This window comes from Opisthorchis viverrini, assembly GCF_000715545.1.
Source record: "Opisthorchis viverrini unplaced genomic scaffold opera_v5_72, whole genome shotgun sequence".
NCBI classification, from domain to species: Eukaryota; Metazoa; Platyhelminthes; class Trematoda; order Opisthorchiida; family Opisthorchiidae; genus Opisthorchis; species Opisthorchis viverrini.
In genome coordinates, this window is record NW_008751728.1 from 994,091 (window position 1) to 1,007,088 (window position 12,998).

General features: G+C 40.3%; 2 protein-coding genes across 2 annotated transcripts in view; one reads left to right on the forward strand and one right to left on the reverse strand.

Moving 5' to 3' along the window:
• T265_04391 (hypothetical protein) overlaps positions 1-102 on the reverse strand; it is a gene marked incomplete at both ends in the record, with an annotated part of 3,545 nt that extends 3,443 nt beyond the window's left edge. The window contains one exon of the mRNA XM_009169130.1: positions 9-102. Coding sequence (XP_009167394.1) covers positions 9-102 — 94 coding nt within the window. The remainder of the gene's footprint in view (positions 1-8) is intronic.
• Positions 103-444: 342 nt separating this feature from the next.
• The window catches only part of T265_04392 (hypothetical protein), a gene marked incomplete at both ends in the record, with an annotated part of 43,656 nt that continues 31,102 nt past the window's right edge, over positions 445-12,998 (forward strand). Inside the window, 6 exons of the mRNA XM_009169131.1 lie at positions 445-586; positions 1,498-1,665; positions 4,090-4,344; positions 5,212-5,387; positions 5,435-5,488; positions 5,538-5,723. Coding sequence (XP_009167395.1) covers positions 445-586; positions 1,498-1,665; positions 4,090-4,344; positions 5,212-5,387; positions 5,435-5,488; positions 5,538-5,723 — 981 coding nt within the window. The remainder of the gene's footprint in view (positions 587-1,497; positions 1,666-4,089; positions 4,345-5,211; positions 5,388-5,434; positions 5,489-5,537; positions 5,724-12,998) is intronic.

Here is a 12,998-nt window from a genome sequence, read left to right on the forward strand (position 1 = left end):
TCGCTTACCCGCCCTGCTGTACGCAGCAAGTAAGGCGACCCGGCTGATGGCACCACGCAACGGCCGATGTGGCATGAGTTTATATGTGTATGTGAAATTCATGGTTTGATTTTTCCCTAATATGGATTCATAAAAATAACCAGTTTGCTTATAAGCAATCTGGTTTCAATTTTGTTGGCTAGCCTCTGAAAATTTAATCACATTCTTGAGGTACTGATACCGGTTACGTGCAAATACTGATAGGAGACTTAGTTATCCTGTAAAAACTGTCCCTAAGGTATGGTATTAGTCCTCTGAGACAGTGAATCTCTAATAAGAACGCTAATCACTCGCCAGTAGTCAGAGTATGGAATCAACAAAATGATTTTCTAACATTCATGGGATCTGCTCACCCAATCGCAGTTTTCTAGGAGATAGCAAAATTCTTTCTGTGTGGTTATATGAATGCGCCAATTAAATAATTCTGCTTCAGGTCCCGTTCACGTTGCATTCTTTGAAGCACGTATCGTAGCCACGTATCCGCCAAAAATCAGCTGCGATAACATGCATGCTGTTTCCTACACAAAACATTTATTTTCACGACTCAGTGCGGACTAATTGACTTCGGACGCTGCACCAGTTCGATTGTAGCTGGGGCAGAATGTAACTGCATTTGTACCAGTGCGCGGATGAATGACTTTTACTGGTGACTGAGAAAACGAAAGAGGTGGGAAAGTATTCTGTATCCTATATCGCTTGAATCGATTCAAACCCTGGGTGCTCTCTCATCATTTCGTCAAAAATATCTAACTATGCGCTCTTACGATGAGCGGAAAAATTTAGGAAAAACTTGCAGACGACTCAACAGCGCTCCGGTTTATGATGAGAATGAATGTGTTGTGGTTAGCCATACCTTGAATTTCCAATCAATTTTTGTTTCAGTTGTCCCACTAGCTGCATACTTCGCTCTACTTTCTCCCACCAGGATCAACTGCCGATAGATTAATTGCTTCTACAATGATAGTATTTTGCAATATCTCTCTTCGGGCTGTTTTTCTGAAGCATCCACTCTATTAAAAAACCAGCAGGATATTCGGACGGTATGTCATAATGGATAGGTAAAGCGGAAATTTGTTTCGGTTGGCAAATAGGGGATAGATTTTACCATGTCCCTACAATGGCTATACTCAGGCAAAAGGAGACATTGCAACTGCGAATGAAATAAATATTTGCGAATGACAATGTAAATGCCCCCAGACCGGAGAATTCATGGCACTGAGTAAGCACATGACTTATGACAATAATTATCAATGCTAATGAAGATAGGAACACTTCATAAGGGGAAATAACTTTTGGAGATAACAAATGACATCTAATTTGGACAGAAAACGAGTTAACCGTAGCCGTTGCTTTTACTCGTTCTGGTTCACAGATGGTATTTTTCATTCCCACCACACTTTTATCGGCCAACCGTTCGACCTTTTGTTCCGATTTTTTCATATGGTTTTTCTTTTACAGGGGCAATAATCGAGAAGAATGATCTGGCACAAGAGATATGTTTTCACAAAAGTGTCTCAGAAGCAAACAAACTGCTGCAAAGACATGACTCCCAACGTCGTGGGATACAGCTTGTACCTGTGATCGAAACGATTGGTGAAGACGATAGCTTTGAAGCTGCAAGGAAAGGTAAGTAAACCATGGGTAAGAAGTACTGTTGTACCGTGGCACTAATCCCTGTTATACTTGCATTCATACATTAATGCCCATTACACGATGATACACGAACAGCGAAGTCTTTGAGCAGTGAGTGGTTTAGATGAACGGCTGTGGACTATTTATAGGGTTATGTATTCTTGCATGGGCTCATGTATCAGTGAGCCAATGGAAAACCGTCAGTCTATGTAACAGAGCATTTACTCTACACTATCGGTACATCAAGTTTCATCAAGCATTTAACTCAACAAGACGAGTGTTGTACTACAAAAATAACAACAATGAAGCAATTTGACAACCTTTTTGACCTAATCAAATCTGAAATATGTTGCAATGCAGATTACCCTCATTTATCGACAATCCAAAAAATAGTCTTTACAGTTTTGCCGCAGAAAATTCGGCATCATGCAACGAGTACAAAAATCCAACATAACCAAAAAGCCTGTCACAATTTTCTGGGTTTGGTTTAGTTGCACAATTTTTGACTTTTTTGACTGCCCGTAGACAAACACCGTATAATTCAGTTTAACGTTGAATGTTGAATATCTTCACAAAAAAGCTACTCACAAGTTTGCTGGAAACTCCCTAAACCTTTGGGTAGTTTCCCTAAAGAACATACGCTGCCATTTCTTGAATATCGCACCGACTGAAACATGAGGCAGTCTTTGTGTAGTACAAGAACAATTAAAGAACATCACAAGCGAGATATTCAGTTGCATCTCTCGTAAAAATCAAATTGATATGAAAATGAGTGCATCTATCAAAATATGTTGAATGTCCTTTACACAAAGGAAAACTGATAAGACCATCAAACCGGTAACTGTATTTCGAATACGACTTAGGCTAAGTGAGTCACTGTGTTCGGTGTGCCTACAACGAGTGGCGGAAATATATTGAGAGTGTCTGTGTTCGCCATCGAACGTGTGGACTCAGCTACAATGAAAATCATATCCTTGACACACGCTTTCTTCATGGTCATCATCAGAAATTTTCTCTTGTCACTGCAATCCTCTGCACCTTCATGCATAGTACTCGGGTGTCTATAGTGTTGAGCAGTGTTGAGCACGACAAGCGTCACGTTTCCACAAGATATGCACAACTGCCGTCTTTTATGAAGAAATTATCAACAGCCGCATTGATTTAATGAATGGTACATTGCCTACCTGCTTATCTTTGGAACAGAAAATGCACCTTTGTGAAATAGACGTGATCGGAACTACAGTATCAAAACGGCGTAACGCATCCCTTCAGCCGCCTTGACTGAATGCCCACAAGTTATTCGGTCACCAAAACAAGAAAACAAGGTACACTCAATGATTAGCGCATTGTTTACAAGAGAGAGCCAGGCAGCTGTGTGAGAATGCAACGGTAGGTGGAAAACGCTGAGACTTGGATAGCAACGTGCTTTCAATTCGTTAGGACTTTGAAGACAGAAGCGCAACGTCAACAGCCCGAATACCATTTGGCTCACTCAATAAGTCAAAATAGTATAAATAGATCAAGGTGTAAAGTTTTGGACTGCTGGATATACTGGTTTGCGCAGTACAACCCTGTATGAACTGTTGTCACATTTGACCGCAGTTGACGGCAAAAAGTCGTTCAGTTCGCAGAATACTGGCTAGGCTAAATAGTGGAGCCAATGAATATAGGATTAAATCCGTATACCTAAAACAAACCTACTTACGGATGCAAGTAAGAGCTTCTCTGTTGCGTTGTTTTGAAATCTGATTCAGGTCAAAAGTGACGACGTGGGAAAGCATAAAATGTGGCAGTAATGGTTAAATTCTTCTCCGTGTTTGCTCTCTTCAAGAAGGAATTTCGTTCATCATAAGGTTATAGCTGAAATTTGATGAGCCAGTGAACGACAACCAAAAAACTTTATCATTAGACTAGCACATCGAGCACGAGTCGACTGCGAACAAACTGGGCGAATGCAGACAGAGCATAGGTGAGTTTACTTTTTTGTTTAAAAACTCAACTCCATCCTTAACAAGTGTGAGCTACCCACAGCTGCACTGAATTGAGTAAAACTACAAATGGGCTGTTACTCAACTGTTGCCCTGTCTGAGTGTACCCACGGGTTCTAAATTATTTTTTTTTGATCACATTCGATTTCCTGTTCCAGTTTAAATACATTCGTTTACGCCTTGTTACTGTTCGTAAACTTGTTATCAAGTAATGATTGGTGATTCGCTATGAGGTCTTTGGATATATGCGTTGAAGTTAGGCATGCATACAACGCAAAATTACCAATCCCACTGGTACGAAATTGAACGAGCCCCGTTACTCTTATAATATGCTGCCGTAGATCTCAGTGGACTGAACTTTTACAATGTAACTTTTGATTGCGAACCTCTTAGCAACAAGCTTTCACTCTTTGTATTCCCTATCCGACAGCATGCCGCCTACTCGAACGACAGGTTATCGCAATCTACGGACCAAACACACCGAATGCTATGGAGAGTGTCCAGTCACTGGCTAACCAATTTGGGATTCCTCATCTACAGATGGATTGGGGTTATAGGCAAAGCAGTCGTGGATTTTCCCTTAATGTTCACCCTCATTATCTGGCCTATGGACAAGCGCTGTATGATTATGTCCGCAAAGCTGAGTACTGGGATACGGTCGCTTTGATCTACTACAAAGAAGAAAGTGAGTAGTGGTAAAACTGTCGGAAAAATTGGGAAATAATCTCACAAAAGTGATTTGGGTAAACCAGTTCTCACACACCAAATGCCTAAGCCTGGGTTATGGCAGTTTGTGCTAAGAGGTCTGGTTATCAGCATTGGACGTGAGCGTGTACACAATGTGACGGAACCAGAAATGGTCCTATAGACAATTGTGACCAAGGCAGTTTAAAAGGCTAGTTGTGTTTTACTCGTGTTGCGGGTAAGAAGCTGGCTTCATTGGTCACTGACCAACATTTGTGTGCATTCTAAGACCGTACTGACCGGCCGGTGATCCGGAAGGAAAGGCATTTGCAAGAGGTTTGGGGGTTATCTCCGTCTTGAACATTTCATAGTGTAGTGCAAAAGTAGATCGAGACTTCTCGTCACGTTTTGGACTCCAATCTCTGGTAGAGGTGGTTCGTTGTGGAATGCAAGATGACACCAGAGTGAAATCACGTGAGTCAGTGGAAATAATCATAGGTCCTCACAACCAATCGTCAAAAATCTAGGCAACGTTTACAGCCTATATTTGGTTTTCTCGTTATGAACATAATCTTATCAAGCAAACTACTGTGAGAACAGATCATGGGCTTTAACTGGGTATTTGACGAGGCTTTCTATCATTGTGTAACACAATGAAATGGAAACGAGATCGAGATCTTTTTCAGTCCATGAAAGTCCCTTAGGTTATCATAATGATTCACCAACAACGTTCATCCCAGCGTTTCTTTCAGTTATGTTTCTTAAACGCTCAGTGATCTGACACGGTTCAATCAACGGTTCAACTCAACTATATCCATTTTATAAGGAACAAATCTATCCCTCGAATACGCTCCATTGTCTCCTGCAGGTCTATACAAATACGATTATTTACTGCGCAACTTCGACCAACCGGTAATGTTACGCAAATGGGACATGGTGAACGACAATTATAAATACGTCATCAAGCAGTTCAAAACCACGCAGACGCATTTTCGGTTTATTGTAGACATTCCATTTTGGGAAGTACAAGAATTTCTTGCCACAGTAAGTCTGAAGATAAGCTATTATTCGATACTCATTATTGATTGCAGGCAAACAATTACAACATGACGTCGCAATATTATAGTTACGTGTTCACGGACTGGGTATGTTAACATGTGATCGGTTTGATGCTCACAATGTTTTCCTTATCAGGACATTCAACTTGTTGATCCTTCTGCTTTTAAAGTAGTTCAAGGTGCAAATATTACAACGTTCTCCATTTTACGACCATTGGGTGAGGAAGGATATGGCATCGTGGCTCTACTGGATGATATACGTCTGGCCTTGCTCCAAGACGAAAGATTTGCTCGCACTACGACTTCAAGGCGTATTAGTCCAGTGAGTTTGGTAAAATTTGAAATTACCCTTATGAAAAAACTGTTGATGAATATTAATATGACATTGCAGAGCTCATGGTAAAATGCTGTCCCAGACTAGGTTTTAGTGTTTGACTCAGTGGCTAGTACGCTCGTCTCTATCCATCTATCAAGGCTACTTTGAATATATTCCCCACTGAAATACGTTTCCCTAATATTTGTTTGCAACGAAGTAAACAGAACGTAGTTACCAACTACCAATATTCATCTCAGAATTTCCGCAAGGTGAAAAATTGCTAGAGCGGAATTCCTTCTCCCAACAGACTGCTTTGCATCCTATTCAAAGTCCGGTAAACTATAAGCATTCGAATGCGAACAAAATATAGCATTACGTCAGTCTTTGTTTCAGGCAGAATTTTCCTTACCAGTGGTCCTGGGACCGGTTTGGTGTTCCATATACATACGCGTATGTGTGTACAAATAATGTGATGTACGAATTTGATCGTAAATTTTACGATTTAGCAAAGTTAGTTTATTGACAAAATGTCAGATATAATTCAATGATCAGGGGGCTTGTTTTCGCGTCCTTGTTTTACGTATGCTGATTGATAGCAGCAATAGTTAGTTAAGGTCAGCTATTCACATGGTTTGCCTATGTATCTTCAAGAAACAAGCATAATGTCGAATTATAAAATCGATAAAACGATACTGTAGCCCTTTTTGGAGGTCATAACCACCTGACTCCCAGTGATTCAAAACTGTTCCGTTAGGAGTTTTTAATTCAACTAGACGACCACATTTCAAATTGGAGTGGTTGAAATATCTCACTTCTAAAATATTTGTCATTTAAAAAGCCCACAAACTGAAACATTAGCTACACGGGTGAGCTGTCATGATGCCATTCAGTCTATCAGTACTTCTAATCATTCGAAATGTTTCAAAAGCGAAACGTAAACAAAATGAGCCGACTGGAGAGAAACGTTTGACTCTCGTCTATCTGGCTCAAGCTTGTACAAGAAAAAAGACAAACAACAATGCGTGCAAATGCCAATATTTTTTAAATCAGAAGTAATTATAGACAAGACAATAACTGATCTACCGACCATGCAGTACTCAGTGCCTTCTCATATGTTTCCATATAGAAACACAACTAGCAACTATCTGTAAACTAGGTTCTTCAAATTATTGGCATTCTGAGCTTTAGTTTGCAAACCCTCTTGGAGAAAGTTAAGGCGCACATGCACATCAGGTGCCGGGGTGAAAGATGTTGCGTCATCCACAACTGTGCAACCGAAATGCACCTAAAAAATTACATTGCTTTGTTGTCCGGATTTCATTTGATTGCTTCTGACAGAGGTTAGTCAAGGTGATCCAGAATTTGTTTGCGCCCTCTTACTTCACAACAGCTACTGATCCTGCTTGAAAGTAGTAAAATCAACATAGCCCGAATTCCAGGATCGGATCTGGGGGTGAATGCTTTGCTTAACAACCTAATTGTAAATCTGTTGGAATAGGAACAAAACATTTGATGGAGGGGGTGAATATCACTATTTGAGGTTAAAAACTGAAGAACTTCAATCTGTTCCGAATTATGTCTAATGTGCTTAGATGGAATGTGAGCTAAACAAACTTAGTTCACCACTGTAGGACAACGAAATGAGAGAGAGTCGTAGCTTCAGAATTACCGATTAATTTTAGAATCTGTCGGTTCCAACCAACCAACAGCAGAGTCAACCATCACTGCTAGAACGCCTTCCCGTCTCAGGAGAAGCGCCTACCAGTGAACCAAGTCAGTAACCCGGAAATCGATCATAGTAGATACTAGCACCTACAACATTCCACTAAACGATCAAAAACAACTATTGGAACTCAGCACAGATGAGTTAGAATACATGTTCATTCCAGATATGAGGAAAAGTTTTTTTACCTTTCATTCGCATGAAAAATGGTGGTGGGCTCAGACACAGGTATCGCGTACAGCTAAAAGGGCAGAGAAGGAATTAAATAGGAAGCGACTGGATAAGTCGACTAATGCAGCAATGGTCCACCGCATTCTTTTAGCTCTGAACATCTTTAAGAGATTTTTAAAGCCCAGACCACTTTACTTTCAGTGCAGTTTTGCTTTTTGACAGCTCTGTGAGGAGAACACAACCATTCAGCAAATTTAGGCGCTTTACAAAGAATATTTGAGTGTCAGTGTGAATTTATTTCAAGGAATCTGACTTAGAACAATTTTGGTGTTCATAATGTCGTACCCTAAGTCACGCCCTATCGTTCTAAGTTGAAGATGCCTGGTCCTTCAGTGAAACATTCTGCTGTTCCATAATACCATAAGCGATGACAACGCGCTGCAAACTATGACGTTTCTAGTATCGCACGGAAATTCATGCAGCCAGTGGGTGTTTCACCCGGTACGGCAGTGCGACAATCCCTCACCTTATGGCAGCTGGTACGAAGTCACGGACTGTTGTTGGCATATCGTGTTGAGAAATGAGTTATCTGAACAGGCTTCCATTGTAAGGACCGTGGATAGCACAGTGAATGTAACAAAGCTGAACATTCCGCTACATGCTTCGATTCTGAAATTTTGGAGAAGTTCGGCTGTAAAATCTCATCATGCGACTAGTTCGATTGGACATAACAATACTTGTAAACACGTGACTCTCCGGTGACCTGGTTTTGGAAATTATTTACGCTGAAATGGAATGACTGAGAACTTTGAGCAGCGCAATCCCTTCGCACTATTCACAAAAGCAACTTGAACATCGACTGCCACTAAGTATTTTCAGCAATGCCAGTCGAACCGTATTGACTGGGAATATTGCTTGAGTTTGAACCAATTGACCGAATGTTCTGAAAATTATAGCTCGTTCCAGCACCGTGTGAGGAGATAAGGAAGAGGAACTGTTTATCAAAGTTCACACCATGGCCTTTTATGAACAAGTCCGAGTCAAGGGCTCCTTCATCTCGACGTACATTAGGGGCTACTCATCGGAGTACAACCGAGTTTGTGTTTACCTCAAATGACGCATGTTTTCTTTATCGACTTCCACCCTTTTTCGAAGCCCATTGGAAAGCTTCTTGAAAAAGTCCATGCACAAAAAATTGTTCCGTAGAAGCAAACATCACGAATTTTCATTCGGCGTTAGTTTCTTTCTGGGAATGGGAATGTTCTTACATTCGGAATGCGTCGAGTGACACACATGCCCTTGTTTTGAATACCTCGGAGTATATTGTCACGCCAACATTGTTCTGACGTTTGCTATCGCTAAGTTTGTAGTGCTTGGTATGAACTCTCACTGGGATATTATACACGTTGGACTAAAAAGCTGAAAATGATTTCGCTTCTTAACCACAAAAATCCAAGCGAGCTAAAAAAGATGCGTCCATTTCTGTAAACTACCTTAGTCAAGTCACTAGATGTTGAAACAGGAAATCCAAGTTCGAAAATAAAGCAAAGCGAAATCAAACATTGCCACGAATATTCAAGAGGTTTTAAATTTTTTCTCGAAGTGAAATCCAGCTAGGCTGAGGAGTTAGGGTGCACCATGAAGCTAGCTTTTTTCTGTGGTGAAAAATCATCATTCAGTTGCCCACGAATATCTGTTGTTTTATAGCCTCTCATTCACACCGCTTCAATGTTTGTCGTGCGCACATTTCACGAGTATGTTTCGAATAAATCTTCACTTATACACCCTTGTTCGTCATCCGTCAGGTAAAGCCTTTTTTATTATCGCACTTATCTGCCCATGTTTGGTGATGGCAGTTATATCATAGATTCGTTTGAAATTGTGTTGCATTACGTCTGCACTTATCCCATCCATTTACTGTGACTTCACATCTGGCTTGTAGAAATTATTGTCATAATTTGACCAAAAGTTTCATAAACCAAATAAGAGAAAATTTGTTGCAAAACGGCTAGCATTTAGCATGTCAGGCTGTTTTGTACGCAAACTCGTTTTTCGCACAAAACTGGCAGCAGCTCAACATCAATTTAGCAGCCGTCAGACAACGGACAGATGAAAAAACTCGTTAGAACCGTTAATTACAGCAGTGGCATAGGTGAAAAATTTCCAAGTCAGTAGGTCTAAGCGAGTTTGGCAGAAACCACGCTGCTTCACTTTTCTGAATTTCAGTGACGAATGTAAATGCCATCTAAAATTAGTACCATTATTCGGATTGTCACGACAGGAACGCATCTGGCTGGAACTTACTAGAAAATAGAACACTCGGTGTTTCGTGAAATGGGAAATCCAACTGGTAGTAGTATTAGGAAGTTGTATGAACGTAATTAAAGGATTAACACGAAACACGGTCCAATGTTTAACCGATGGGGTTTCGAAAAACCAGCTGACGGACACGGCAACTCTGGTCACAACCATATGCCCGTACTTCACAACATTTTGTATCTGTCAACGCCACGGAGCGAGTTTCACAATGGGCCAGTGGGGTTTTCATATGCACCAAGCATCTTGCTGCTAACTGAAAAAAGTGGACTTTCCGTTTAACGGAAAATCATTCGTCTGAATTCGCCTCGGGATATTTATGTGTTCAGAATACTCGTTGCGAACTTAGTAATCAACTCTCTTTAAAGTAGTGGGTTACATCAAATCTTATTTCAAATTTCCGGGTGGCATGGTATGAAATTTCACAACGGTATCAGACCAAAATTTGTTGAGTAAAAGTATGGACAGTGAAACCAAAATTAGTTGTTTAAACCACTGAGGGCAGGATCGCCCCCGTGCTTTCTGTATACAAACAGCAGCCCATTTCTATGAAGTACCTTCAATACCCTTAGGAAGCACCACCATTTTGGAGCAATTTCTACTTAAGGACGGATATTATCCAAACTCCATCAAGAAAAGAATTAACGTCAAGCTGGGGCATATTCTGGCTGAGAATAACTCTGGTTCCAAGACATCCTTGAATTTGGGAAATGGACTTCTCTTTGTGTTTTCACCACGGGGTATTTACGTACTGAGATAGTATTGATTATGGCGGTCAGTCTTGGCGAACCACATTGTATCAGAAAGCGAAACTGAGTAAAGTATACTTCGCCAAGGAAGGACATTGAATAAAGTCCGTACTTCCGACGGCTGCGTTTCAAATGTTATGATTATTATTATTGTTATTTAGGCTTCTCCAATTTAAGTAACTGTTTGAAAAATTAGCACCATGATTTTCCACAATTGGAATTAATTTCGGGTCATAGTTACGGCGATAAAAAATTAACAATCTTACAAAGTACATCTGGCGCGCCATCTCTAATACTTCGGAGAGCGTTCTGTTTCTATCGGCATGTTTCACGGCTTGGTCTTAATTCTTACCATATATTAGTGTGAATAAGATTTTCTATTCTAGACGGATTGTTGTTGCCGCTCATGCCATGAACTTTTTAGGGGATTTTACCACTTAAGTTCATTCGAATTTATAAGCTCAGCGTTCCACAGGGTCCCTTGAGGGCCTAGACAGCATCGAGCTGCTTGTGCTTTTGAGATTTTAAGATTTTAATCATCGAAGCACAATGTGGTTTGCCATAAAAAGCAACTCATGTTGCCAAGATCTCTTAATCAACCCAAGACCGGTCTTATATTCCTGGGATCTGATCAAGTAGGCTAAGTCGAGGAGATTTCTTGAACCTTAAGTTCCAAGTGAAGAACGAATTATACATAAACCTATGAGTAGGATGTTTGGTGTGTAAAATATACTGTGATATCTCGAATATCGTGCAATGTGAAACCCGAGGCAGCACATTTGTTTAAAGAATATCACAGACGAATGGTTAGTCTGGGATTTATTTGAGTATTCCATGGGGAATAGCTTAATTTACAAACTACGAAGGTTCACCCACAACTCACGCATTTTGTCTTAATTGAGCCTCGTCGACTATACACACAAGGATCAGTCGAATTCCCCTTCGGTTAACAGAATTCATCATGTGACTTGAAACGTCTACTAGCGAAATGGCTGGCATGAGTCCAACTGGTTCTTGGATTAGCTCGTGTGAAAAAACTTGCCAGAAAGTTTTTTTCACGTGAGAATAGCCTTTCGTACATGAAAGAACTGAAAAACATGTTTTCAAACACGATGTCTAGTCGTACTTATATATATGTCGACACACTACACGATTTCTCTCGGCCGTTTTCTCTGCTGTTTTTCTTGCCTTAGTCTTAGACGACGGGTTGTATATTGTTTACATTTATTCTCAAACGACTTTCCGTACTTAGTTCAAATTTAAGTTGATCCAGAAATACTAAATATTCTAATGAATCGAAAGCCAAAACTATCTTTATTTGATTGCTATCTTGTCATTTGTGGAGAAAAGTAAGAGTTTGAAGCAGTCTGAGAGGTTGGAGAAGTAGCTTGTGAATCGTGAAATTTCAGTTGAAATAGTTTATACCGGAAGCACCGTTTTGTTCTTGTTGGGAATAACCATTTTAACGGGCACTTCACGATGTTTCGGAATATTCGAACCAGACGCCGTTTGACCCATTGCATATTCGTGAGCAAACGGTACGGTATCCATCTGTTTGCCCATTGGTCGCAGCTTCAGTTCACCCTGGAGGTCCGTTAGTTTTGCACTCCCGATGAGGTTCGCTTGACCTGACGTCCTTCAGTAGGAACAAGTCATCCCATTCACAATCAAGTTGATCACATTATGGCAATTAGTAGTGAGAGAGTACTTACTTACTTTCATCTAGCTGGTCGAGTAACATGCGCTATCTATGACATAAACTGACCTTCGTTCCAACGTATCGCTTCAAATCTGCTTGTATGTAAAAGGGCAGACAAGTTTATAGGTTAAAGAAGTACCTCGGTCGTGCATTATCTGCTGGTTAGGCGGACCCGATTAAGTTTCCACTATCATCTAAGATAAAATCTTCATTGACAACAAACAGAGTTTTCACAGTACAAGTCAGAAATATGAGGGAAATCAAGAACTTAATTCTAACTTAATTCTGACCTAGTATGTTCCCAGACTGTTGGACCAGGAGCTGAAGAACGTAATCTAGCACCCTCTGAGTCTTGGTACCATCGTTGTGACCGATCGAGCTATAATGCCAACTAATAAGTATGGCGATCATATTGGTGTGCGTTTTTTATGGCAGCCGTAGATGAATATCTGGATATGCGCATGTAAAATTTCATCACCAACAACAGATGAGTCCAAGAATAGATGTCATAGAAATGAATAATTTTGAGTATATATATATATATATATATATACTCAAAATTATTCATTTCCATGACATCTATTCTTGGACTCATCTGTTGTTGGTGATGAAATTTTACATGC